Raw genomic sequence first — 27,018 nt, 5'->3', positions numbered from 1 at the left:
CAGCTAGCCGGGGCAGCCACTGCCAGGTGCATTGCTGTTGGGGAAGAAGCAGCCCCAGGGCTAGTTTGAAAAGCCCCAGGCCCCTCCCAATCCAACTCCGGAGCTGGGCATGGCCTGGGGCTTGCTGGTCTCGCGATAGCCATTGACAGTACCTGAATGTGCTGGAAAGGGAGGAAACAGACAGGGACCTGGTTCAGTTCTCAGCTCTGCCGTGGTCCACCTGTGTGACCTGGGCAAGTCATGTGATCCCTCTGCCTCCATTCCAGCTTCCCAGACAAGGATAGTGTTGCTGGGAGGATGGAGGCGAGGCTGCTCGTGGGCGAGCCATGGAGACATCGGGCAGCATTCAGCCCATGTGGTGGACCTCTCAGAAAGCTGACCATGGGAACGCGGCGCTCGCACGCAAACCGTTCTGCACCCTGAGCTCCAGCAGGAGCTGTCAAAGGCAGGGAGCGCTGCTGGTGAGAGCCAGGCTGGAAGCCCAGGAACCAGCAGGCGCCGCATGCGGAGCAGCTGTGAAGGCTTCTGCCTCTCTTAGCCCCTGCCAAGCTGCCTTGCTTCTGAGCTGGAGACTGGCTGTCGGGGTACCAAGGAAACAAACGCGATGAGTAGTGGTGTAGAATAAAAAAATTATTTGAGCAAAGTAGTCGGGAGGCATCTGGGCTGGTGTCGCCAAAAACCTGAGGCCTCCTGTGTCTTAGCTGGGTGTTCCAAGCTCACTGGCCGTAGCTGGGCATTGTTGTTACTATCCAAATCCTGCCCCGTGGCCGGGACCTGGAGGCTGACTGTCATCTTGTCCTGGCTGGTCCAGTTCATCAAGAAGCTCCATAGTTTGGCAGACTTTGCAGAGGCACGGCTAGCCCGCTGTAGCAGGGGTTGTGGGAATGGGGGGGGGGGAGGGTGCACAGCTGCCGCCTACCGTGTGCCTTGCTTTGACTGGTGCTGTTAGCCCCTCACTCTCACGGGCACCATGGATTCTTCTTGCTGGTACGTGTGTAACGTAAGGCTCTGGCTCCGCCTTGTGATGGGGCTGAGGGGATCTGCCCCAGGGGCCCAGAGGAGCAGGGCTCAGCTGGCTGACAGGCCTGTGTGTGAGATGGAGCAGAGCCCAGTTATAAGGGACGCCAGCGAACCTTGGTAGCTGCAGGCTGTTCTCTCAGCCCCTGCTTTGTGCCTCTGCTGGTCGTTCAGTTTGCTAATCAACTTCCTCTCCCCTGTTCTGCCCTGCCCGGGTCCCCTGGCTCTGGGAGGGGAGAATGGAGAGCTGTGTTTTCAGGTTAATAAGCTCTGGGCGAGGCTGAGGTGCCGTGCTCTGTGTCTGGCCACATTGTGCCTGCTGCAGCTGGTGGGACCTCGTCAACCTCCCAAGAGCCTTTGGCTGTCAGACGAGGGGGGAAGCAAAGCTGCAGGCCTGACGTGAGGCCGAACTGGGCCCTGCAGCCCCCTGGACCCGCGTGCTGTGCTCTGTTTCTAATGTGCCCCTCGCTGGGGCCGGGCGGCCTGCCGGGCAGTCTCCAGAGGCTTGTGGCCAGCGTGGGAGCAGCCTGGCTCCTGTGGAGCTCAGCAGAGCGGGGCCTTGGGGTTGAGGAAGGGGATTTTCTTTCTCCAATTGCCTTGTCAGTCTCTTGGGTGGGGAGAGGGTCCAACCCAAGGCGCTGCCGTCTGGACTCCTCCGAAGTGACCGCGAGGGGCCCTCTCAAATGCTCCCAGAGCTGCGATTGGCCGGGCCTGTGAGGGCCATTCCAGCACCCTGGTGACTTGATGTGTGCAGCCATCAGATCGTTCCATGTTCCCAGCCACTCTCGGCTGCTTTCTTCCCCGAGGTGCCAGGCCTTTGCTGTCTGAAGGAGTTATGATTACAAGCAGCTTAGCAGCTGGAGCCCTCCGCTCCGCTTCCACCATCTCCCACACTCCCGAGATCCTGTCTTCTGTATTGAAAGCCATTGGGACCCCGTCTGGCCAGTCTGCCCGGTGGTGGTACAGTGTGGCCTGCTCACAATGGGACGTTTACTGGCTCTGGCCCCTCAATCATCGGGAGGTTTGGACAGTGCAGGGGGAATGGCCCTGCCTCCTCTTGTGTGGGAAGGAAGAGGCCATGGCCTGTGGGCTGGGGACAGCCCTTGGTGGGAGCTGAGGGGCTGGCTTGGTGGCTTAGCATTGCTGGGGCACTGGTGTGGTGTATATGGGAACTGGACCAGAGCCAGCCAGTGTCCCGGCAGCTCCTGACCCTGCCGGAAGCTGAGGAATTCATCTTTTCCTCCTCCTGCCATATGGAGAGAGTCTAAACCCCCATGGCGGGGCAGGGTGTGGAACCTAGAATTAGGTGAAACTTTTCAGGTAGTGGTGACTGTGGCTTGTCTCTTTCTCCCCATCCCTCCATCTCCCCAGTGGAGAACACGCAGCTGACCCTGAACCTGCAGACGGAGAACAAAGGCAGCGTTGTTTCAGGCGGAGAGCTGACGATTTTCCTGGACGGGCCGACTGTTGATCTGGGAAGCCTGCCTAATGGCAGTGCCGTGACAGAGGGTGAGTGCCGCCCATCTCCACGTGCAGGCCGCTGCTCCGAGCATGAGGTGGTGAGTGCGGGCGGTGGGGGAGGGCTGAGATCACAGCTGTAAGGACTTGTGAGCAAACATCTGAGAGCCAGGAGCCACCTCCTCTCCCAGGTAAGGCCCCCAGCTCAGCCTGTTAGAGCGCCGTGCAGTCTGCCCAAAGGCTTGGCTCACCCTTGTGCTGACGGATTATCCCAAGAACTTGTGGAAGTGGCTCTGCCTGGGAGGGGAGCTGTGGGATCTGCAGGAAAAGGTCTCCTCCTCCCCCAGGGAAGTGAAGGGTGCAGCTGTTTTCTGGGACCTCTGCTGCTGCCTGGGCTCTGCATCCCCTCTCCCATCTCTCCTGGGCCTCGGGTGGCTGCGATGGGTTCGCTGTGAGCCTGGCCCGTTGGGGCTCCCTGTGGTGGGAGGGAGCAGAGCGGGATGATGCCTGGCAGAGTGAGGAGTTCAGCAATGCGTGGGTGCGTTTGCTATCAGGGCGTCTCGTTCTCTGTCACGTGTTGCGCTCGTTCAGCCCGCTCCCTGCCTGACATGAGCAGGGCTTCCTTGCGCTGCGGGATTTTCCCTGGGCTGGTGCATTTACTGGCCACGTGTGCCGGGTTCCGAGCCACGGCGAGATACAGGTGGCCTGAGAGAACCATCGTACGGGGTGGCCTGAGAGCTTCGGCTTCTGTGAAGCCTGGAGAAGTGGGGGCTGCAGGTGAAGACTGAGGAACTCTGGCAGAGCTGTGTGCGCAGAGCCCAGGGCTGGCAGCACTGACGCTGGGGAGCCAGGCCTGGGGCGAAGGGGCGTTGGCAGAGCGCCGCTGTGGAAAGTAGCCTAACTCCGCTGCTACTAGCCCCCATCCCTTGGGCCATCACTCTTCCAAATCCCCTGCAGGGCCCTGTGTGGAGACCCTCGGGGTATCGTGGGGCCTTGATGCACCGTATCAGATGCATTTGCAGCATGAGGGGCAGGTGTCCCTGCACCCCAGTGTGCTGGGCTGTTCTCTCTCCAGATTCCCTCGTTGGGAGGCAGCTGGCAGCCCACGTGTCTCCTAGCCTCTCACACTCCTTTCTCCTTTTCCCGCTTGTTTATTGTCCAGGGTCCCAGCCGCCTGCGAGGGATCCCAGCTGTATGGCTCCGGCTACAGAGAGCAGACACCAGCCCCCCAGCACCAACTGCTTTGGAGGTAGATCCAGGTAAGGGCCCCTCACTGACGACACCTGTTGGTCCGTTGATGGGAGCAGGAGGGGCTGGGTCTTGGATTCTGTGCAGGAGGCTGAGAAGTGAGGCTCCGCAGGAGCTTACAAAGGAGACCATTCAGTGAGCTCACCAAAGAGCATGCAGGACGTGTGTGGAAGGGAGGGGCAGCCCTGGCAGGCCAGCTGAGGGGCAGAGATGCCCTGGCAGGGCCGGGTGGGGAGCTGCCTGGCAGGGGTGAGGCAGACAGGAGGTGGTCGTGGGGAGTGGAGGCTAGGAGTCTGCCTGACTGGGACGGCTGCCTGGCAGGGGAGAAATGGGTTTATTGTAACCTGCCTCCGAGGAGGCTGTAGCCAGGAAGGAACCTGCCTCCGACACGCTGTGCAGATTCCTCCCCATGTACGCCCCCTCCCCTTGGTCCAGCCCGGGTCTGTTCGAGTGTTAGCCCTCTAGGTGCCCGTTTGTCTTTCCTGTGCTTGTACCGCACCCAGCACAATGGGGTCCCAGTGCCCTGCGGGCCTTGGGGCGCTTCCCCAGGAGATGCGGAAGGCTGCAGCTGAGGGCAGCTCGGTCTGGTTTACTCCTGCCCGGAGTTGGAAAAGGGCTCCAGCTGCGATCACCCGTGCTGGCAATGCCTCGCTGTCCTGCTCTGGCCTCGGCGCTCGGCTCCAGACAAATTATTTTGTTTTTACTGCCCGAGACGTCGTTTTTTTTCTTGCACTCCAGTGGCCAGGCCCTGCCAGGCGGCTGGGGGTGCTGAAGTGAAGTGGCTCTGCTCTCCTCTCTCACACCGTGCCCGAGGCCAGTCTGGGGCATGTCGATGTGCTGGCACGTGTGCAGGTTTGGCAGAGGAGGACGCAGAGCAGTGAGGGCGCACTGCTGGCAGGCGGAGAGATGCTGTGGACGGGCCTGCTCCTTTGGTCCCCTCTAGCGGATCTGGGCAGCTGCCCGTGTCTGTCTCGGAGGCCGAGTGCAGCATTTGGTTCCACACAGTAGGATGGAGGCCTCTTGGCACAGTCTAGAGATCCAGACGGGGAGCATCAACCCCTGAGCTCTGCTGGGAAGAAGCTGGCTGCATCCTTGTGCAATGTCTCCATTTCCCTGGCTCAGGGTGGGCAGGAGGTTCCCCATGCTCAGCTCCTCCCCTGCTGGCCGGTGGGCACAGCTGCCAGGGGCAGGCCAAGGACCAGCTTGATGTTCTCGGGGCTCGTCTCATCTCTCCGTTGCTTTGCTGTTAACGCTTGGGCCACTTGCTAGCCCTTTATACCCCCAGATGATCCTCCAAGCCAGTCTGACCCCGTGGGAACGACCCCAAGCTGCTGGGCAACCCACCGTCCCCCTGTTGCTCTCCCCCTCCTTCCAAACCCACTCCTGAGCAGTGTCTTCTCTTGGCAGCCCCTTCATCCCAGCCTACTGTTCAGCCCAGCCGCACCCCCTGCTGCAGTGTCACTCGATGGGGAAAGTGGCGCAGTCTGAGCCCTCCCCTCGGCCGATAAGGTTTCCTTGTCCGGAGCAGCAGTAGTGGGCTCGGTTCAGCCATGCCGGTAGCCAGCTGCCAGTGTCCTGTATTGCTCGGCGTGGTCCAGTGCCATCAGCACTAACCAACCCTGCATCTAGCTAAGACTGAATTGTAGGGAGGCAGAACATCGTTACCCTCGCTGGAATTCGGGCAGTAAATACCCCAGCTCTCACGAGGGATCTTGAATGAGCACAGCGGGCAAAGCCAACAGCACAGCACCTCCCCACATCCTGCTGGCTGAATTGCTCACACTACTTCAGCACCTCTGGAGGTCTCCTGTGTCCACGCTGGGCAGGCCACGCAGACCCCAAGAGGAGAATCGTGTACAGGCAGCTAATGCAGGGTCGCCATTGAGCACTAGGCAGGCACATGCAGCCACCAGGCTCACTTCCCAGCTCTAGACTCGCCTTAAGGCAGCGCTGTCCCCTACTAACTGGGATGGACCACCCACGCCAGCGTGCTAAACACGCAGCCAACCCAGGTCTGAGGCCTGGCCACCCGGAGTCAAGCCGTCTGCAGCCCTCACAGAAGAGCATCAGTCTGAAGACCATGATCACCGCCTTAGCCTCCAGCCTTGTGTCCCTGGCTATGGAGCCCAGCCCCTAAAGCTTCCACTCCAGACAGGACTCTGGAATTGCTCCACCCTCATGGAAGAGGCAATGGCAGAGGTGTGAGCACCCTCCTCACCGCTCCTTGGAGCCCATGTGCACTCAGCACATGGAGAAGGACGAGAGGAGCCTGCCCTGAAGGAGCAAAGAGCCCAGCACCACCACAATTCCTTTCAGAAGCCCTGTGTTTCTATGCGCAGGATCTGCTGGCTCACGCGGACAGAGCAGCGCCACCCTCATGTCTCAGCTGCCCTGGTGGGAGGTGCTGGGATTCTCTTCTCTGAAGAGACAGGCCTGTAAGCAGAACATCTGTAGGAGTGGCTGGACCCCAGCCACCAGCTACAAATCTACGTAGATGTTAAATCCAACCCCATGTTGACAGTGTGACACGTCTCCCAGTAACCACAGCTCCAAAGCGAGCAGCTTCTCCCCACTTCATGCCGCTCCAGAAGGCTGGCACGTGGCCCCAAGCCAGGGAGAGGATGGCCCAGTGCCGCAGCAGGACACTTCCAAAGGAAACGAGCAGCTGCTTTCCCTCCTCCAGCCCTGGTCGCTTTGCTTCTCCTGCCCTCCCTGCATTTTCTGACGGGCTCCCACTCAGGCCGCACCCAGCCTGGGCAGTCTGCTTTCCGCCCGGCACAGGAGCCTGCTGCCGCTTGAATCAAGGCAGTGGGCTGGGGCTGTCCAAGCTTCAGGAGCTGTTTGGAGGGAGCCCCTGCAGCCTGGGTTTGCATTGGTTTATCCAGTTACACACTGCTGGATTCAAAGGGAAATGCCAGGCTCCCTCCACACACACATCACTCCAGCTGAGGGAAACTGCTCTGGCTGTCGCAGGCCAACCCCTGGCCTAGCTCTCTTTCGAGGGGAAAGAAACCGCTCTACAATGGGCCCAGAGAGGAACAGGCCAGGTGGCCCTACAGCCACTGTTGTGCTGCCCCAGAGGGGAGCAGGAGAATGCCTTTGGGCCTCACGAGGAACCTCGCTGCCCACCCCGTGAGTGTAGGAAGAACTCTTGGAGTCATGCGGGCAGTTCTCTGAACACATCTGCTCCATGTGCAGTGCCAGTCAAAAACGGAACAGAATGGTATGAACCATTGGGAAAGGGATAGATAATGAGGCAGAAAATATTGTAATGCCACTATATAAATCCCTGGTACACCCACACCTTGAATAGTACGTGCAGCTCTGGTCGTTCCATCTAAAAAACGTATCTTCGAATTGGAAAAAGTACAGAGAAGGGCAACAGAAATGAATAGGGTTATGAGAGAGGTCTATAAAATTATGACTGGTGTGGAGAAAGTGAATGGCGAAGTATTATTTACCCCTTACCATGACACATGAACCAGAGATCATCCAATAAATTAACAGGCAGTAGGTTTAAAACAAACAAAAGGAAGTACATCTTCACACAGTGCAGAGACAACCTGTGGAACTCATTGCCAGGGGATGTTGTGAAGGACAAAACTATAATGGGGTTCAAAAAGGAATTAGCTACATTCATGGAGGATAGGTTCATCAATGGCTATTAGCCCAGATGGTCAGGGCCACAACCCCATGCTCTGGGTATCTCTAAACCTCTGACAGTCAGATGCTGGGATTGGATGACTGGACGGATCACTTGATTACCTGTTCTGTTCGTTCTCTCTGAAACACCTGTCACTGGTCCCTGTCAGAAGACAGGATACTGGGCTAGATGGACCACTGGTCTGACCCAGTATGGCCAGGAGCTGGCTGGACCCACAGGGAGCTGCTGGAAAGCGCGGGGATCTGAAATATCCCTATGGCCCCCACAGATTTAGAGTGGGCCCCTGTGAGTGATTCACAGGGAGATGAGCTGCGAGAGGCAGGAGACCCCAGAAAGGGGCAGAAGGGCAGTGCTAGAGCTGTGGGGCTGCGATGGAGCTGAGAGCAGCTCTGCTGGAGCTTGTCCACCCAGCTCAGGTACTGGGAGCTCTCAGCCTTGCATAAATCTGACTGTTGCTGTCCACACCTGATACCCTGATCACCGGGCTTTGCCCTGGGGCAAGTGGGGGGAGAGACTCTTATCAACAAAGTAAGACGGGCGGAAATGGCAAGGGTGCCACGTAGCCTCCTGTGGGAGAGCTTGGCTGTACCCGCCCCGGCTGGTGCTGGAAGGCTGACTGCTCCCGTCTGGGCATTTGCGTCTGTCTGGTGTCCATGCTGCCACAATGAGTCACACGCTGCTGAGCTGTCAGGGACTTGGCCTCCCTGGGAGCCTGAGCCAGATTCTTGAGTGCAAACAGCTTCACACAAGCCAGCGTTTTTCAAACCTGCTGAGCCTGGATGTCCAGAGATGTGCCGACACCCCCTGCTTGCAGCCTTTGAGAAAAGCGCTCACGTGAGCACAGGTGAGCTGCCCGGAGAGTCAGTGGCCCAGGGCACCATGCCCCGGGGCTCACCAGCCCTCCAGAACAGCCTACCTCGGGCTAGGGAGAACAAACGTGAACCTCCAGCTTGGCCACTCGCTCCACTCCCAACAGCTAGGACACAGGGCCTGATCCTGGGCAGAGAACTGTCTGCTCCAGCCACACCAGGTAAAGCATCCGCTCTGCAATGGTGAATGCGCCAGCGCCCCGACTTCACCCAGCAGCCCGGGAGTGACTTCTGGGCTGTTTTGATTTCTCTCCCCACTTTTTGTTCAGTATTGCGGCCTGCTGCGATCCGCCTCGGAGGGGCTGCCTTGATTCCCGTGTGTATGTGAGAGCAGGGGGGGGGGAGTCCGCAGTGGGAAAGGCTCTGTTTACTTGTCAAGTAGGCTGGAGACCTCCCTTAAAGACCGGATGGGAATAAAAGGGTTAGTCTTTGCTCCTCAACAATTTCTGCCGTGTCTTCTCAAGGGAAACTGCTTGTTCAGGGCTTCCTTTTCTTCCCCAGCACAAATGGTGTCCTGGGATTTGCTGGTAAACTTGGGGATAGGGTGTGAAATTCCACAGTGAACTGTGTGAAGAGAGAATAAAGAGCCAGTCATTTGCGCTGGCTGGGAAAGCTGGTGTCCTGGGTGTGGGGGAGCTGCTGTGAGCGAGGGCCTGCGGTGGGGGTGGGGGAGCCGGTAGCTGTTACTCTCGGTGTGTTGCGGGGCAGGAGGCTGCAGATTGCCAGACGGGCCGTGACTTAATCTGGTCGTGGACATGTCACTCGCGTCATGAGTTCTGGTGCTCCCAAGGGCTTCTCCAAGCTAGGCTCGGGTTTTGCTATACCTGCTTTACGAGGGCTGACGTCTTGCCCTCTGATTAGTGATGGGCAAGAATCTTCTTGTGAGGCCAGTCATTGCTCAGGTAATCTAGAGTCCAAGCCACTGGGTCACTTGTCCTAAAATGTTGTCTAGCCTCCCTTGCGCTGAATTCTACACAGCGCTGTACGTGGCCCCAGCACCTGACAGAGCACAGGACTTCACAGTGGGATACGGTAGCAGAAATGCCCAGCAGAGCTTTGAGCTCAAGGCTGCAGTCCCGGAGCAGGGGGGCAATAGGCTGTGGGCAGCAGCAGCTGGGTAGAGCATTCAAGGCTTAGCATCGCCCATTGAGACAGACAGCGATGACTGGAGGGAGCTGTGAGAGGAGCACTGAGGATGGTCAGGGGCTGGGGGAGAGAGATGTGGAAGGTGTGCGTGGCTCTGCAGTGGGGGGATCAGGAGAAGTTGGGTGGAGATGAGGTGAGTATTAGGAAGGCTTGCTGCGTGCGAGCTCTGCCAGGCTGTGGAAGGGTCTCCAAAGCACGGCTGGGAGCCCCATCAGGGGACACTAGCAAATCTAGGGAAAAGGCCAGCCTAACGAACCCTAGAGTCTCCTCCAGGTCCTGCCATTGCACAACCTCATGTGGCTTCTGGGCTGAGAGCGTGCAGAGGGACAGCCTCACATCAGCAGGCTGGCCCAGCAGCGCAGATCCTGCTTGCGAGCAGCGCTCTCCTGCGGCCCTTACTGCGCTGGGAGCAATTCTGCAAGCTGTGAAACCTTTCGAGGCCAGGGCATTTTGCCTTCGTTTGTTCCAGGTGGACCCAACAGCTGAGACTTGGGCTAACCTGAGAGCCGGGGGTGTAGAGCAGTTTGCAAAGGGCTGCGGAGGGGCTTTCCGGGCACGGCCACTTGGGAGGACGAGTGGCAAGGCAAATAGCAGCCTTGTCTACACCACCAGCTGGCTGCCCCCTGCTAGCCCTCATGGGAGCCCTCGGGTGGGCAGCAGTCCAGCTCCAGCTGCCATCCTCAGCGCCATGCGGATTAAGCTGGCTCTGAGCAGATACAATGAACGTGGTGCTGGAGCCAGGGAACAGGCAGTGCGCGGGCTCCCCATAGCGCCAATTTCAGGACAGGGGAACCCCGGTATTGGGGGGCGGGAAAAGGGGGCCGTAGAAATCTAGTGTGGAGGAGGTTGGTGTGTTTGCAGCCCTGCTGCTCCATCCATGCATGCTCTGCCCGACGCCGCCCTGAGCGTGAGGGTCCGTGCGAGGGAGGCTGGAGAGCCTGTGCACGTGGCATCCTTTCCCAGCCCTCTCAGGATGGGGGAGGGGGTTTCCCGTCTCCTCACTTCATGATGCTGCTATGGGCAATGTGCTTCACTCTGCCCTGCAAACAGGAGGCCTCTGCCTCTGTCACCACCTCCTCCCTGTTTTCACGGAGCCCAGAGGAATTTCTCAGCTGTGCGTTTCAGGTAGTGGCTAACGGCTCTGGGTTCTCCAGAGCTGCCCGGGCACCAGGTCACTCGAGCCGTCCTGGCATAGTGTGCCTCATGCCCGGCCGGAGCAGTTCCTCTGGGGCACACTCTGCCCTTCTGTCTCCCGTTCAGTTGCACCCTCTTTCCGCAGGCGTGTCTCCTGTGTCGGGCTTTGTGTCACCCTGCAGTCCCTGGACTGGGGCCATGGGGTCGTGACCACATTCAGGGGGGAGGGGATGAAATGACAATGTTCTTGGAGGAGATGGCACCCGCTGAGTGGGTTTAACAGAGGGGCCTAGACACAAGCTCAGGGACTGAGTCCTTACTTCTCTGGGCCTGCCCCTGCCCTTGCAGAGCGGGCGAAGGCCGGGGCTCTGTCTGGGAGCTGGCAGTGTCCGTTCTGGCTGTCTGCTGCCCCTGCTCTCTCCTGAGCTCCAGTCCGACGGGCAGAGCGGGACATGGGGGAGTGACTTGGTTTTGCACAGAAGGGGGCGAGAGCCTGCCGCAACTCCCCATGCGACAGGGTGTCTGAACGCGTTCCTGACTCAGCCCGGCTTTGGCCTCTCCTCCCCCGGGTACTGGCAAGGCTCCGAGAGTCCATTCCCATCGAGCTCTGCCTTGCTTTTTCCTGCTCCTATTTTAAGTGTTGGTTCCCAGCTGCATCTCCACCACGTGGCTGCAGTCTGTTTGTTTCCAGGCCTCTATTAAAAGACAGTGCCCATGTGGGAGCGCTTGTAGGAGGGCTGGGCTGGCAGGCTGGCTAATTCGGGCCTGGTAACCCCGTGTGGCCTGCTGGCAGCCTGGAAACATCCTGTTTTGGTTTCTAAAATCTCTCTGGGCTGCTTCTAGCTCGTCTGTATTGAGAAGGGCCCAGCGTGCACCTGAGGCTGCCTGCTCCAATGGGTCCAGCCTGTGTGGGGAGCGCCACCTCCTCCCTTCCCCCAGCTGGGCTCTCACCACAGGCTTCGCTGTTAGCTCTGGGTAGGACATGTCCCTTGTCCTCGCTGCCACCTGGCTTCAAAAGGGAAGCTCCTTTCCAAGAGACTGCAGGGAGAGGCATTGACTCCCCTGGAGGAAGCGGGGAGAATGTTCCTCTTGGGGCCAGAGATGTCCCCGCAGTGCATTGAGTGCCGTGGGTTTGGTCCTTAGCCCTTTACAACTGGCCCTCGCTCCATCAGAGCCCAGGCCCTGAGCTCAGGCCTTGCCTAGACCAGGGTTTGGATTTGAGCGGTTTAACAGGTGTTAAAGGAACACTGCCTTGTCTACACGGTAGCTCATGCCTTCTAAACACTAATCTAGATCAGGTCTCAGTTTCCTGTGTTGGGTGAGCCGTCCCGGCAGCCCCCTTGGAGGTGGGCAGCTGGGGAGGCAGATTTCTCGGGGCACAAGGGGTCAGAGCATTTCCCCCCACAGCAAGGGTGCCCAGATCCCTATCTTGCCCGTCAGCAAGGAAGGGGAGTTCCTTCTCCGCCCACAGGAGAATTCTCTCCTGAATCCTGCCATGCTGGAGAGAGGCCCCAACCCAGCCTGGGTTCAGGGGGAGCTTTTTTTGGGGGGTGGGGGTTGTAATGAGAATTGTGGCCAGAGCCAAGGCTTTCTCTCCAGGGCTGCCCCATGGGAGGAATCGTGACTGGTCAGAAACGGGCCCAGCTGCTCCTGCTCGCGTTCTGACCCATCTGTCTGCTGGACGGAGCCGGCTGCTCTTATCAGTGGCTGATTTCTCTGTAGCAATCAGTTTCTGCTATTGCCCACGTTTCCCCTCCCCCCCCGCCCCTGTTCCAGGGTCACGCTCAGCTGCTCCCCGTGGGGAGCAAGAACTGAGCGACTGGAAGCAATTGTGGGCTTGTCAGCGCTCGTGTGGGGCACGATTGATGTGACCCTGTGGCTGCCAAGCTGCCTTTTCCTCCCCGACCCCAGCTCTGTGCAGAGTCCTGAGCTGCCAGGACAGCGGGAGGGTTTTGCCCTTTTAAGGTGATAGCTTGTCTGGACTCTTTCCTCTCTGTGCTCCCCACCCTCCCTGCGGAAGGGGCTGCTTCAGCAGGGCTCATTTGGGAGCTGTGCACTGCCCTGTGGTCCTGAGATGCCCGAGCCAGGTGGGGGAGAGTCTGGCTGCTCTGCCCATCCCTATCCGGGAGGTTGGGACAGGGAGCTGTTCTCTGCCTGAGGGGGTCTCCCTGCCCCCATTTGCAGAGCTAGTGTAAAACATCTTCTGAATGCCAGGTTATTTCCACGAGTCAGTGATTCCTGGTTGCTCCCCCCAGCCTTAAATAGACGTTCCTTCTGAGGCCACTAGAGCCTTCCAGGCTGCTCCTTGCCCCGGAAAGAGGACTCTGTTTCTTGGTGGCTGCTATCCAACTCCCCTACCAGCAGGCCCTGAGCTCTGCTCCACCCTGCTCGGACATGGGCTTCAGCCAGCAAGGGTGAAGCAGGTCCTTTTCCTGAGGGTCTCAGTGCTCTTCTGGGGCACAGAGCGGTGAAGGCACCCTGCACCTAGAACTGGGGACCCAGTTTGTCACCAGTTGCCAGCAGAGCTGGCTCGAAACTTGGATTGTGTCAGTGCAGCCCAGGGTTAAAGCTTGCTTAGGAAACGTGGCAGCTACCAGTGTTTTGCTCCTGCTGGAGGCTGCAGCTGGCACATGGGTCTCTCCCCCCGTAGCCAGGTCAGTACAGACCGGATCCCCTAATCATGTTTGTGTAACTGCTTTGGCCGGTTCCCCTTCCTCCAGCTCTGTGCGGCCAGAGAGCCCAGGGTACATGGCTTTGCATCCTGCTGCTGCTCCATGTACATTGATTAGTGTTACATTTCTACTATGGTAGCACCCAAAGGCCCCCTGGGTCCTGGACACTCGGCATTGTGTGCCCTGGCCACTATCCTGCTGAGGGCCGTGCTCAGAATGCAGGGACACCAAAGGGGTTGGGCAGCATAGCAGATGTGATGGCACCAGAGCTACACTGTAGACCCAAAGTGAACCAGGAACTGGACGTGTGTGTGCCTGTGACAAGATCTCTGTTGCAAGCTGTAGTGTAGACAGGACTTGCCCGAGGTCACACTGCAAGCCAGGAGTGGAGACAGTAATAGGACCTGCGAGTCCTGACTCCAGTCCCTTGCTCACTCAGGAGCCTGGGCAGCCTCCCTCTTGGCTGGCCAGCAGAGGCGTTGTTCCACTGAGAGACTGGCTTCCTCCTTAGCTCTGGTGCCCTGTCCACGCGATGATCTGACCTTCAGTCCCTGTCCTGCTCTCAGGCAAGGGGTGTGCCTAGATTCAAGGGCAGCTAGTCTGCCCTGCTCTGTCGACAGGCCTCTTCTCCAGCCTTTTCTCCTGATCTCCAGCTCTGCACCTCCCTGAAACGAAGCTGCCAATGCATGTTAACGCGTGAGATGGGGAGTGTTGGCTAGAAGGCAGAGGTTGATGGCTTAGGTGGGTCTCAGCCCACCGCTGAGGAGGGGGTGATCCCGTGAGCTGTATGTAAGTATTCCCAAGGCTCTGGCTCCTGCAGCGCAGTGCATCCCACCCCCGCTGGTGTGCACGGCCTCTTTGCTTGTGCATGAGATTTTCACCCCTTGATTTGTGCGGAATGAAGACGACCGGCTGTTCTGCAGAGGTCTGTGCTGAGAGCGGAGGGAAGGACTCTGTGCCACGGAGTTGAGCAGCCATGTGTAAGAGCCCCCCATTTCCTCCAGTCGATGTTAATGCTGGTGCTCACTTGAGGTTGAGGGCCAGGGGCTGCAAATAGCCTCTGGGTAGACATGGGTCAGCCTGATAATTAACTGCTGCCCCCAAACTGCTGCCAAGTGTAATGGGTTTTATGAAAGTTATGGAATGAGATAATTAGCCTATGCCCCTAACTTGATCTTAAATGAGTGGTTTTACGGTGAGTGAAATGTCAGCTGGCAGCCCTGGAGAACGAAGCCCGGCGTGTATGTAGAGAGCCACAGCACGGCAAGCTTCACGTGCGCACTGCCTTGCAGCATGGCCCATCCCGGGGGGCGGCCGCTCGCAGTAACAAGGCAGTGCCGTCTCAGGGCCTGAGACCCCCCAAACTCCTCTTACAGAGGGGCCCCAAACATCCCGTAGATGGGAACAGCTTTTCATCCCGGCTGAGCTCAGGCAAATCCAGATCTGTCTGTAGGAAACACTGCAAAACCTTCCTCTTGAAAACCCCTTTCCACCCTCTCAGCACTGCCCCTTCACCCCAACAACCGCAGGGGCTTGGATGAAATCTAAAATCCCTCCCCCAAGCAGAACTTTCCCCCAGAGATGGCGATGTGCCCAAGAGCTCAGGGAGGCTGGTTGCAGGTGCTCAGATACCAGTGGTGGGCAGCAGTACAATCCCGGTAGTATAAAACGGGCGGAGAGCTGGGCTGGGTTCAGGATGAAGACTGAGAGGTGAAAGCATTGTAAGCCACAGCAATGCCCTGAGGTACCTGATGCCCCAGCAAATGTGAAAATCAGAGGGGGTCCGATATCAATAGGCACATTAAAAACCAGCGTAGTTAGAAGAATGTTAAGGTTGCAAAGTCCAGCCCTCAACCGTTAGGAAAAGCCGGAATGAAGATTCCCAGTGCTACCTTAACACTCCCTCGCATACATATATGTTAGGATAGTCTTGAACTCCATAGTCACACATTAGACTCTTAGAAGCGTCGGACTTGGAAGGCCCTCGAGAGGCTTGCTAGCCCCTTGTGCTGAGACAGGGCGAAGTATTAGCTAGACCATGCCTGGCTCGTGTTTGTCTAACCTGCTCTTAAAAATCTGATTCCGCAGCCTCCCTAGGTAATTTGTCCCAGTGCTTAACCACCCTGACAGGAAGTTTTTCCTGATGTCCAACCTGAATCTCCCTTGCTGCAATGTAAGCCCATTGCTTCTTGTCCTGTCCTCAGCGGTTCAGGAGAACAATGTATCACCCTTCTCTTTATAACACCCTTTTATGTATTTGAAGACTGTTAGCATGCACCCCCCCCCCCCTTCTCCAGACTAAACAAACGCAGTTTCAGTCTTTCCCTGTCGGTCGTTGTTTTCCCTGTATCAGGTGTCAGCAGGGTTTCAGATCCATAGCACAGACCTCTCTGCGTGGCTGGTGCAGCCTGAGGGAGGGTAGTGAGCGGGCGGGCAGCAGCGGCCTCCCATCCCTGTTCAGATCCTGCCCTATTCCCATCCCCATTCAGTCACCCCAGCCTCTGGCTCCCCCATCCCTCCTGGGGCAGACTGTGCTGGCTGAGTGCCTGAAGCCAGGTATCGCCACACCTCCAGCAGCTGCTGCAGGAGGAACTGCATCTCCTGCCCACAGCTCAGCCAAATGCATGACCTGCAGGCTGAGATGCAGGCAGGTGTCACAGGGTGTGTGTGTGTGTGTGTGTGTGAGACAGACGTGAGATGTGACGCTGGAGGAGGGGTCTTTAGACGTGAGTGGGCTTATGCCCACCCGCTTCCCGGAAATTCAATATGGCCAACAACTCCTGTCTGAGACCAGCCTTCCAGTACCCCAGCGCCCATCCAGCCTGTCCCCTCCTGCAGGGGGAGTGGTTGGCACTGCGATTCCAGTCCTGCAGTGTCCCGTTGTCCTTCCCTACTCACCTGTGGCTGGTGTGCGGTGCTAGGGTTCTCCTGAACCGCTCGGCTCAGCCCTCCTGTGAGACCTGCCATGTTTTCTTAGGCTGCAAGTGCTGGAGGCTGGAGTCCTCGAGTGGGAGGCTGTTCAGTGAGTGAAGTTGGCTGGCCGTGCCTACACACTCTTTGGGAATGGGAGCATCTCAGGCATAGCAGGGGGGAATTGTGCCCACAGGGACAGGGGGACTGAACTGAGCCTGGGGAGTCGCTGCATGACTGGGGAGAGGTGAAATTGTCTCTAAAAATGTCACCACCGCTGGTAGGGAGAGTCCTGTGTCTAGATCTGGCTTGGGGACCAGGACCAGATCCAATCCGAATTCAGGAACAGTAGGACTCTCCAGCACCAAATAACCAAGTGTCTCTCAGAAGAGACTTGGATTATTCATTAATACGCCCATTAGTGCAAGGTGAGCAGAGGCGTGTGGAACTGAGACCTCTGAGCCCCTAATGCCCCGCACCAAAGCCCCCACGCTGTTTCTCCTGGACTCCCCATTGCTGGGACTTGGGCACTAGTGGCCGAGATGTGTCTGGAACCAGCGTGTCTGCCTGTCTCTGAGCTGGGTGTTCTGGGGAGAGGGTGTTCGAAGTTAGGGAGGTGCTCTGGGGAGCACAGGTGCCTGGGACTCACTGGGAAGGCTGGCAGGGTGCACCTGGAGGGAGGGTAGCTTGTGTCCTTCAACACAGTTCTGGGCAAAAGGAACTGAGGAGTTTCCTTCTGAGGCCAGCCTAGTCTCTGACCTGGTGTGTGTTGTTATCCCACAGGGGACACAGACATTCAGCTGGAGCGGCCAGACAGAACGCAGGGAATGGAGACCAAAGTCCCAGCACCAGAGTTCGCCACCGCCAGCAAGTCAAGAGTCCGAGCACAGCAAATGGCACAGGTGAAGCACCGTACTGGACGGGGTGATGCTTGGCTTTTCAGGTAGTGGCTGTATGGCAGGCAGCGCTCAGGGCCTCACCTAGTGAAGGAAGATGACAACTGGCTGTACGGATGTTTGTTGAACCAAAGCTATCTCCCGGTAACACACAGCGTAGCCCACAGCTGCCCTGGAATTTCATGAAAACATTGTGTGTGGCCAAAGACTGCTGGTTCCAGCGTGCAATGCTCTATCTTGATCCAACCAGACAGCCCACGGTATGCGCTGGGACTTGTGCTCTCCCCGCACTGCCATATTTAAGGAGAGAGAAGTTCCATTCTGGGTCAGGTAGGAGCAGCCTTTGGGTTCCTTGTGAGTTGCCATTGTGGCCCCGTGACTGAGTAATTGGAGCAGCTCTGCCATAGATTCCAAGCTCAGAAGGGACCATTGTGATCCTCTAGTATAGCACAGGCCAGAGAACGGCCCCCAAATGACTTCTAGAGCAGATCTTTTAGAAAAACAGCCAATCTCCATTTAAAAATTCTGTGATGGAGAGTTCACCATGACTTTTGGTAATTTGTTCCAACAGTTAATTACTTGCACTGTTAAAAATGTACACCTTATTTCCAATCTGAATTCATCTAGCTTCAACTTCCAGCCATTGGATTATGTTAGACCTTTCTCTGGTAGATCGAAGAGACCACTATTAAATATTTTTTCCCCATGAAGATACTTGTGGACTGTGATCAAGTCACTCCTTGCACTTCTCCTTGTTAAGCTAAATAGACTGAGCTCTTTGAGTCTGTCACTATAAGGCATGTGTTCTAATCCTTTAATCAGTCTTGTGGCTCTTCTCTGAACCCTCTCCAATTTATCAAAACTCTTTCTGAATTGTGGGCACTAGAACTGGACACAGGACTCCAGCAGCCGTCACACCAGTGCCAAATATAGAAGTAAAATAACCTCTCTCCTTCTACTAGAGATTCCTTTGCGTAAGCATTCCAGGATCGCATTAGCGGAACATGAACTCCCAGTGTGACACTGGTCACAGCTGATTGTCCACCATGACCCCCAAATCTTTTTCAGAGTCACTGCTTCCCAGGATAGTCACCCGTTCTGTAAATACGGCTGACATTTTTTTGTTCCTAGATGTATATACACCTCTACCCCGATATAACGCTGTCCTCGTGAGCCAAAAATCTTACCGTGTTATAGGTGAAACCGCGTTATATTGAACTTGCTTTGATCCGCCGGAGTGCGCAGCCTCTCCTCCCCGCCCTCCCCCCACGGAGCACTGCTTTACCGCGTTATATCCGAATTTGTGTTCTATTGGGGTAGCGGTGTATTTACATTTAATTGTATAAAAACCCATATTGTTTGATTGCGCCTAGTTTACCAAGTGATCTAGATCACTGTCAGTGACTTCTCCTCTTCATTATTTATCATTGCTCCAATTTTTACATCATCTGCAACATTATCATTGATGATCTTATGTTTTCTTCCAGGTCACTGATAAAACTATTAAATAACCTAGGGCCAAGAACCGATTCCCACTGTGGACACACCCATTTAATTATGATTCCCCATTTACAGTAACATTTTGAGACTTATCAGTTAGCCAGTTTTTAATCCGCTTAACGTGTGCCATGTTAATTTTATATAGTTCTAGTTTTTTAATGAAAACATTGTGCAACGCCACATCAAATTCCTTGCAGAAATCTAAATCTATTACGTCAACACTGCTACCTTTTATCAACCAAACTTGTAATGTCAGACTAAGTTAATTTTGTTATGACAGATCTATTTGCCACAAACCCATGTTGATTTGCATTAATTACATTATCCTCCTTTAGTTTAGTATTAATCAAGTCCTGTATCAGTGGCTCCATTATCTTGCCCAGGGTTGATGTCAGGCAGAAAGGCCTATAATTACCTTGGCACAATATTAGCCTTCTTCTAGTCTTCTGGAAGAACTTTCCCAGTGCTCCAAGACTTACGGAAAACCAGCATTAATGGTTCAGTGATCACCTCATCTAGCTCTTTTAAAACTCTTGGATGCAAGTTATCTGGACCTGCCGATTTAAAAATGTCTGACTTTAGTAGCTTCTGTTTAACATCCACCAGACATGGGAGTGGAATGGAAAGAATGTTACCACCACCACCATCTGTTCCCCCCCCACAATTATGGAACAGCAATACTGTGACATACCAGGGTACAGGCCAGACCAGTATGGGGCTGTGTGACCCCTGCCCTGCAACCTTGGGTGCCTTACAATGCCTTGCTGAAGTAGCACCCACCTGGGCCACTCACAAACAGCCTTCCAGCATGCAAGCCACCCCCTGTGTCTGTCTGTAACAGCAGCCTGCTAGCCACACTTGGGTTACACTGTAGCTCTCACTGGGTTTGGGTGACCCCAGCACAACCCCAGTCTCAGATTTTCCCCAAGAAATGTATGTCCTGTACTGGCCAGTACAAATATTTTGTCTGTTGTTCCTTTAATGGGATAACATGCCAGTGTATTATCTTAAGTAGTTATTCAGACACTTCAGTTCAAACACGCTGGATTAGATAAAACAGTAAAACAAGTTTATTAACTGCAAAGAGAGAGCTTTTAAGCGAGTACAAGTAATGAGGCATAAAAATCAGAAATGGTTACTAGAAAAATGAAGATTAAAGGCTTACTAATGCCTAACTTAACAAACTACATGAGATTCAAAGCAAAGTTTCTCACCACATGCTCCAGCAGTTTATTGATGAAACTCTGAGGTCAGGACCCCTCCCCCAGAGTCCAACATCTGCTTCCTTTATCTCTTTAGGTGCAGTCAAAGCGATAGGCAGTGGGGGGGCCCGGGGGGGGTTCAGGTGTTTGTCCCTCCTTTTTATAGTTTGTCCCCCTCTTGAAAATCATTTCCCACTGGGCACAAGGAGACAAAGAGTCTATGTGGAAGAATGTTCCCTGCCAGCTTTCTTTGTTTCCTTTTCTGCTTGATGACTCTGTTTACTGCTTAGATGCAAATTAAGCAGCACTCATATTCCTTTGCTTAGGACAGACCTGTTTGCCAGCTTCTCTTTGGGCAGGGCTGTGGGGTTTGGAACATGTGGTAATAACACCATACAGGGGCGTCATAACTTCACACAGTGTTGCCACACACATTTTACCAGGACAATACTGCCCAGACTATTAAAAAATGATACCTTACAAGTGTATACAGAGATTATTACAATAGTGTCTAGGGTATGAATACAGGAATGTATTCTGTCTCACATACTTACTGAACACACTGCCTTTTCTGCATTATTACTGATAATGTTACCGTTTCCATTTAGTAATGGACCAATACCATTGTCAGGGGTCTTTTTGTTCCTAATATATTTTAAAAACTCATTGTCCTTAACTCTGCTGGCCATAGATTTCTATTTGTGTTCCTTGGCTTCCCATATCAATTTTCTACAATTCCGAGATTCTTATTTATATTCATTACTATCAATTTCCCCTTTCGTGTGTGTGTGTGTGTGTGTAAATTAATAAAAGCATAGAGTTTAAGGCCAGAAGGGAACTTTAGATCACCTAATCTGATTCCTGTATATTGCAGGCCATAAAATTCTCTATTACCCCTTACCATCGAGAGAGGTCTTCCTTTGGGAGTTTGTTCCAGTGGTTAATCACCCTCACCCTTTTTTTAAATAAAAATGTGCCTTATTTCTGTTTGAATTTGTCTGGCTTTGGCTTTCAGACATTGTTTTGCCTTTCCCTGTTAAATTAAAGAGCTCTTGAGTACTTGGTATTTTCTCCTTACACTCTGTAATCAAGTTAGATTGCGCTCTTTAAGTCTCTCATTGTAAGGTGGTTGTTTTTTTTTTACCAGCCCTCAAATGTTTTTGTGGCTTTTTTTTCTGCACCCTTTCCAAATTTTCCGTATCCTTTTTAAAACATGGACATCACGCAATATTCCAGTATCAGTTTCACCAATGCCATGTACAAAGGTAAAATTCCCACCCTACTCCCCTTTCCATACATCTAAGAATCGCATTCGCCCTTTTTGCCAGAGCATCGCACAGGAAGTTCGTGTGGAGTTGCTTGTCCATTATGACCTCACAATCCTTTTCAACGTCACTGCTTTCCTTGTTTCTAGATGCATAACTTTGCATTTGTCTGTATTAAAACACATTTTGTTTAAACGGGCCCCGGTTATGAAGCAATCCAGATCACTCTGTAGGGTGGCTGTGTCTTCATCGTTATTTACCGCTCCAACAATCTTTGTGTCATCCCCAAATGTTTTCAGCAATGGTTTTACTTCAGGATCGTTGATGAAAGTTTTCCTAGTGTGTGGGTGAATACTGATCACTGCTGAACCCCACTAGAAACTCTCCCATTCAATGATGATTCCCTATTGACAATTTTTTTTTTTTTTTAAGGATAGTTCAGTTATCCAGTTCATGCATTTAACATGTGCTATATTGATATTGGCCAGAGATCTCCTCAGCCAGCTTTTCTAGGACTCTTGGGTGCAAGTTATCCAGGTCTGCTGATTTGAAAATATTTGTTCTTAGTAGATGTCAGTTAATATCCTTGTTAGTTACTAATGAACTAGAAAGTACTTCATCATCTGACTACATCATTCTGCTTCTTTCAAAATGATATTTATTGAACACTTCTGCCTTATCTGTATCATTATTAATGATTTCTCTCTATGTAATAATAATGGCCTATCCCATGGATTTTTTTCCTTGATGTCTTTAGCTTCCCTTATAAATGTTCTGCACTCCATAACTTCTAACTTCTATTGATTACTGTCTAGTTCCCCATTTGTTATATGTTTCTGTTTTATTTCAAGTAGCTGCCTTCGCTCTGCCTCTGGATCAGGCTGGGCTTTTTGCCAAAGATGTCGTCTTTTTGGATTGTAGAATTAGATTTTTAGCCATTTAATAAACTCTTCTGAAACAACTCCCTATTTCATTCACATTTTTCTGTCTAAATTTTTTCTCCAATCAATTTTGCTCAGAATATTCCTCAGCTTTGGGAAATCGACTCTTTTGAAGCACCAAGATTATATATTGCTCGTTGGGACTCTCCTCTCTTTGCCCACATGGAATGGAACCAGGTCATTATTTCTGATCCCTGTTACACACCTAACTCCTCTTGTTCCCTGGCGTGTAACAGACCCCTACCACTACCTCCTTCTGTGCTGTTAGGTCGGTCACTGATCCAGACACATTCAGGGTCCTGTGGTTTTGAGTGATCAGTCACTCTAAAACCGGTAATTGTGTCTTTAATGTAGAGTGTCTCTCCACACACCTTTTACCTACTCTGTGCTTCCTGAACAAGTTGTAACCAGTGACTCTAACATTACAGTTTTGTGAATTGTCCTGTCAGGTTTCAGTGATGCCAATTATATTAAATTTATTCTTGTCAGTGAGAATTTCCAATTCTTCTTCGAGTGCTTGCTCATATCCATTCCATTAGGTGTGTGCGCGCCGCGTGCACGATCGTCGGAAGATTTTCTACCCTAGCAACACCGGCGGGTCGGCTGTGGAGCCCCCTAGAGTGGTGCCTTCATGGCGCTGAATATATACCCCAGCCGACCCGGCGCCCCCTCAGTTCCTTCTTACCGCCCCTGACGGTCGTTGGAACTGTGGAGTGCTGCTTAGCTGTTCTCCACTCTCCCTAGCTTAGTTTGTTGTATCACAGTTATAGTTATAGTTATAGTTCTAGTGTTTAAAAGTTGTTCTAGTTGTTCTAAGTAGTTCAGGGGATTAAGGGGGTCGTCTCCCCCTTTCTCCCCCGGCCGCGGGGCCGGGCTCATGCCCAACGCTCCCGGCTTCAAGCAGTGCGCCTCCTGCGCTAAGCCTATGCCCACGAGCGACCCGCACGACTCCTGTCTGAAGTGCCTGGGAGAGTCCCATCAAACAGACAAGTGCAAGATCTGTAAGGCCTTCAGACCAAGGACCAAGAAGGAGCGGGACTTTCGGCTCCGGCAACTCCTGATGGAGGCGGCACTTAGTCTGGACGCTCCATCTACAAGTCAGGCCCCGGCACCTAGCACCTCGGTGCGCAGTGCCCCGGCGGCACCGGCTATGACGACCACGCGAGTGGCGTCAGACAAGCCTCCCCGGCACCGGACCTCGTCGGCACCGCAAGCAGTGCCTCGGCGCCGGTCATTATCCCCGGGGCATAAAAAAGCCCATAAGACGGGGACATCCGTGCCGAAGACGCCGGCTCCCCCAGTGCCGGGGGTAGAGCCGCGTCCGCCGGTGGAGCACCGGAAACAGGTGCCTCCAGCACCGTCGACTCCGGCGCCGAGGCCGTTGAGTCCGGTGCAGATAGCGTCTCCACCGAGACCGGCGGTGATACAGTGCCTCCCGTCGACTCCAGAGACCTTCGCGGCGGCGAGAGACTTAATAGCTCTCACGGAGCCGGCACCGCCTCAACCACCGGCACCGACTGCACCGTTGACTCGCCCGGTCCAGTCGAGGGGGAAACCTGCCTTGATGCGCCCTCCATCGCAAGGGCTGGAACCTCGGCACCGATCCAGGTCCCGAAGCAGGTCCCCACGCCGCTCGCAGTCCCGGCACCGAATATCGCCTCGGCACCGGTCGTACTCGCGGCCAAGATCTTCTTCGCGGCACCGCTCTACGTCTCGGCACCGCTATGATCGTCGGCACCGATCAACGTCGAGACGTAGTTCTCGGCACCGCTACGGTCGACGCTCGACGTCGAGAGGCCGCTCCCGGCACCGGGCATACTCCAGGTCCTCGTCGAGGTCCAGATCCGACTCCCGGCACCGACGAGGTCATCGGCACCGGTCGCGGTCCCGGCACCGATCGCCGGCACCGCGTAGAGATAGATCATCTCCGGACCGGCACCGTGCGGCACCGCAGCCAATCGGAATCGTCTCGACGCTCTCGGCACCGCCGTGGCCATCGAGATCGGAGTCCCACTCCTCGGAGGACCTCTCAAGATCGGCATACCCCCCTCAGGGGCAAGCCGAGGAACAGGACTTGGGCCATTGGCAGGAGATGGCAGAGGACCATTCTCATGGCCCATCTCACTGGTCGTTTTGGACCCCGTGGGCGTACCATCAGGCGCAAGGGGCTCCAATTGCTTCGACCTCTCGCTCCGGTCACTCCATCAGAGGGGCCCCGGAGTCCACCATTTCGCGGCCTCCGCCAGGGGGCATGGAGGCTTCTGTGTCCGCACCACCTGACGCCCTGGACCCAGGCGCAGGTGATGCTCCAGCCCAGGAACAGAGAGACCAGGACCAGCCCTTGGATCCTGTTCCACCGGAGGCATCTTCCTCTTCTTCTCCGGATGAGGCAGTGGCGGGCACATCGTGCACAGGCCCACCTCCAATAGATCTTCGGGCTCACCAGGATCTTCTGCGCAGGATGGCCCGTAATATGGACCTGCAGGCGGAGGAGATAGTGGAGGTGCACGACCCGATCGTGAATATCCTTGGAGCGGATGCCCCATCGAGGGTAGCGTTACCCCTGATCCGCACGATACAAATCAATGCGGATACGATATGGCAAACTCCTGCCTCTATCCCACCCACAGCGAGAGGGGTGGAAAGGAAGTACTTTGTCCCATCTAAGGACTATGGGTACTTGTATACCCACCCCCAACCGTGTTCACTGGTGGTGGAATCAGTGAACGCACGAGAGCGCCACGGCCAGCAGGCTGCAGCGCCTAAATCAAAAGAGGCTAAGCGGCTCGATTTGTTTGGCCGTAAGGTATACTCAGCCGGAGGGCTACAACTTAGAGCGGCAAACCAACAGGCGCTACTGAGCCGCTACAATTTCAACTCCTGGAACTCTATGGGAAAGTTTAAGGAGTTGATTCCCCAAGAGTCCAGGGAAGAATTTGGGGCCATGGTAGAGGAGGGCAAGAAGGTGGCTCGGACCTCCTTGCAGGCCTCCTTGGACATAGCAGACTCAGCTGCGAGGACCCTGGCTTCGGGTATCGCTATGCGCAGGATCTCCTGGCTTCAGGTTTCGGGTTTGCCTCCGGAGCTGCAGCAAACCCTACAGGATCTGCCCTTTGAGGGACATGGATTGTTCTCGGACAAGACGGACTCTCGCCTGCAGAGCCTCAAGGACTCGAGAACAATCATGCGCTCCCTGGGGATGCATGTTGTGGGCCCTCAGCGCAGACCATTTAGGCCGCAGCCTCAGCGCTTCTACCCCCCCCCCGCCTCGTCAGAGACAAGACTCGGCCCGGAGGCGAGGGCGAGGTGGTAGGAGAAGATGGGCTGGCCCTCAACCCGGTCAGAACCAGGGGCCACCAAGACCACCTTCAGGTCCTAGACAGAACTTTTGAAGGTGCGGTCGAGGACGGCGCCCCAGTCATCCCCCAGGATCCAGCCCCCTCCTTTCAGGATCGTCTCTCCCACTTCCACCGCGCTTGGTCCCTTATAACTTCGGACTGTTGGGTCCTCCGCACGGTGGAGAGGGGATACGCTATCCAGTTTTCTTCTATCCCCCCCTCCCACTCCCCTTCCCCGTCCCTCTTCAGGGACCCTTCTCACGAGCAACTTCTTATACAGGAGGTTTCTACGCTCCTGGCCATGGGGGCCATAGAGGAGGTTCCGATAGAGTTAAGGGGCAGGGGATTTTATTCCCGTTACTTCCTGATCCCCAAGTCCAAAGGAGGTCTGCGGCCCATCTTGGACTTGCGCGGACTCAACAAATTCGTAGTAAAGTTGAAGTTCCGCATGGTCTCTCTGGGGGCCATTATCCCTTCCCTCGATCCTGGAGACTGGTTCGCCGCCCTCGACATGAAAGACGCATACTTTCACATCTCAATTTACCCACCTCACAGACGCTTCCTGCGATTCGTGGTAAACGCGGTGCACTACCAATTTGCAGTCCTTCCCTTCGGCCTATCCTCGGCCCCAAGAGTGTTCACGAAATGTATGGCTGTCGTGGCAGCGTACCTTCGTCGGCAAGGGATACAGGTGTTCCCGTACCTAGATGACTGGCTGGTACGCGGTCGCACCAAGGAGCAAGTTCAAGCTCACGTCCACATAATAGTGCACACATTCAACGAGTTGGGCATCCTACTCAACAAGGACAAATCCACTCTAGAACCTACCCAGAGAATAGAATTCATAGGCGCAGTTCTAGACTCCAGACGTGCACAAGCCATCCTGCCAGACAACCGATTTGGCACCATCACGAGCCTCATTCAAGGGCTCCAGGCGTTCCCAACTACCACGGTGAGGTCGTGCCTTACCCTGCTGGGTCACATGGCTTCCTGCACGTACGTAACCAGGCATGCCAGACTTCGGCTTCGCCCACTCCAGACCTGGGTGTCGTCAATATATCGACCACATCGGGACAGCCTGAACATGGTGGTCACGGTCCCGATCTCGGTCCTGACCTCCCTCACCTGGTGGCTAGATCACAATGTGGTCTGCGAGGGGATGCCATTTCACGCCCCACAACCCTCTCTGCACCTGGTCACAGACGCTTCATCTCTGGGTTGGGGCGCCCATCTCAACGAACACCATACCCAGGGCCTGTGGACTGCACCCCAGCTAGCCCTGCACATCAATGTTCGGGAACTGATGGCGGTGCGCCTGGCGTGCCAGGCATTTCTCAACCTCCTACGTGGCCGATGTGTGTTAGTTCTCATCGACAACACCACGGCCATGTTTTACATCAACAAGCAAGGAGGAGCACGTTCGTCAATTCTATGCCAAGAGGCCATTCGCCTGTGGGACTTCTGCATCGCCCACTCAATCCATCTCACGGCATCGTTCCTCCCTGGAGTCCAGAACACTCTAGCGGACCGACTCAGCAGGTCCTTCCAGACGCCCGAGTGGTCTATCCGTCCGGACATCATACATTCCATCTTCCAAAAGTGGGGGTTTCCCCAGATAGACCTGTTTGCATCTCGAGACAACAGGAAGTGCCACGTGTTCTGCTCCCTACAAGGTCGAGCTCCGGGCTCCCTCTCGGATGCGTTTCTCCTTCCCTGGAAAGACCACCTGTTTTATGCCTTCCCTCCGTTTCCTCTGGT

The 27,018-nt window shown here is 55.0% G+C and overlaps 1 protein-coding gene across 1 annotated transcript in view; it reads left to right on the top strand.

Moving 5' to 3' along the window:
* WWP2 (WW domain containing E3 ubiquitin protein ligase 2) overlaps positions 1–27,018 on the top strand; it is an 88,060-nt gene that overhangs the window by 17,425 nt on the left and 43,617 nt on the right. Inside the window, exons 5-7 of the mRNA XM_054048801.1 lie at positions 2,389–2,526; positions 3,638–3,734; positions 16,902–17,020. Of these exons, the coding sequence (XP_053904776.1) occupies positions 2,389–2,526; positions 3,638–3,734; positions 16,902–17,020 (354 nt within the window). The remainder of the gene's footprint in view (positions 1–2,388; positions 2,527–3,637; positions 3,735–16,901; positions 17,021–27,018) is intronic.

This window comes from Malaclemys terrapin, chromosome 14 (genome assembly GCF_027887155.1).
Source record: "Malaclemys terrapin pileata isolate rMalTer1 chromosome 14, rMalTer1.hap1, whole genome shotgun sequence".
Taxonomy (NCBI): Eukaryota; Metazoa; Chordata; order Testudines; family Emydidae; genus Malaclemys; species Malaclemys terrapin.
Note: the sequence above shows the minus strand (reverse complement) of the source record. Positions and strands in the feature narration are given on the sequence as shown.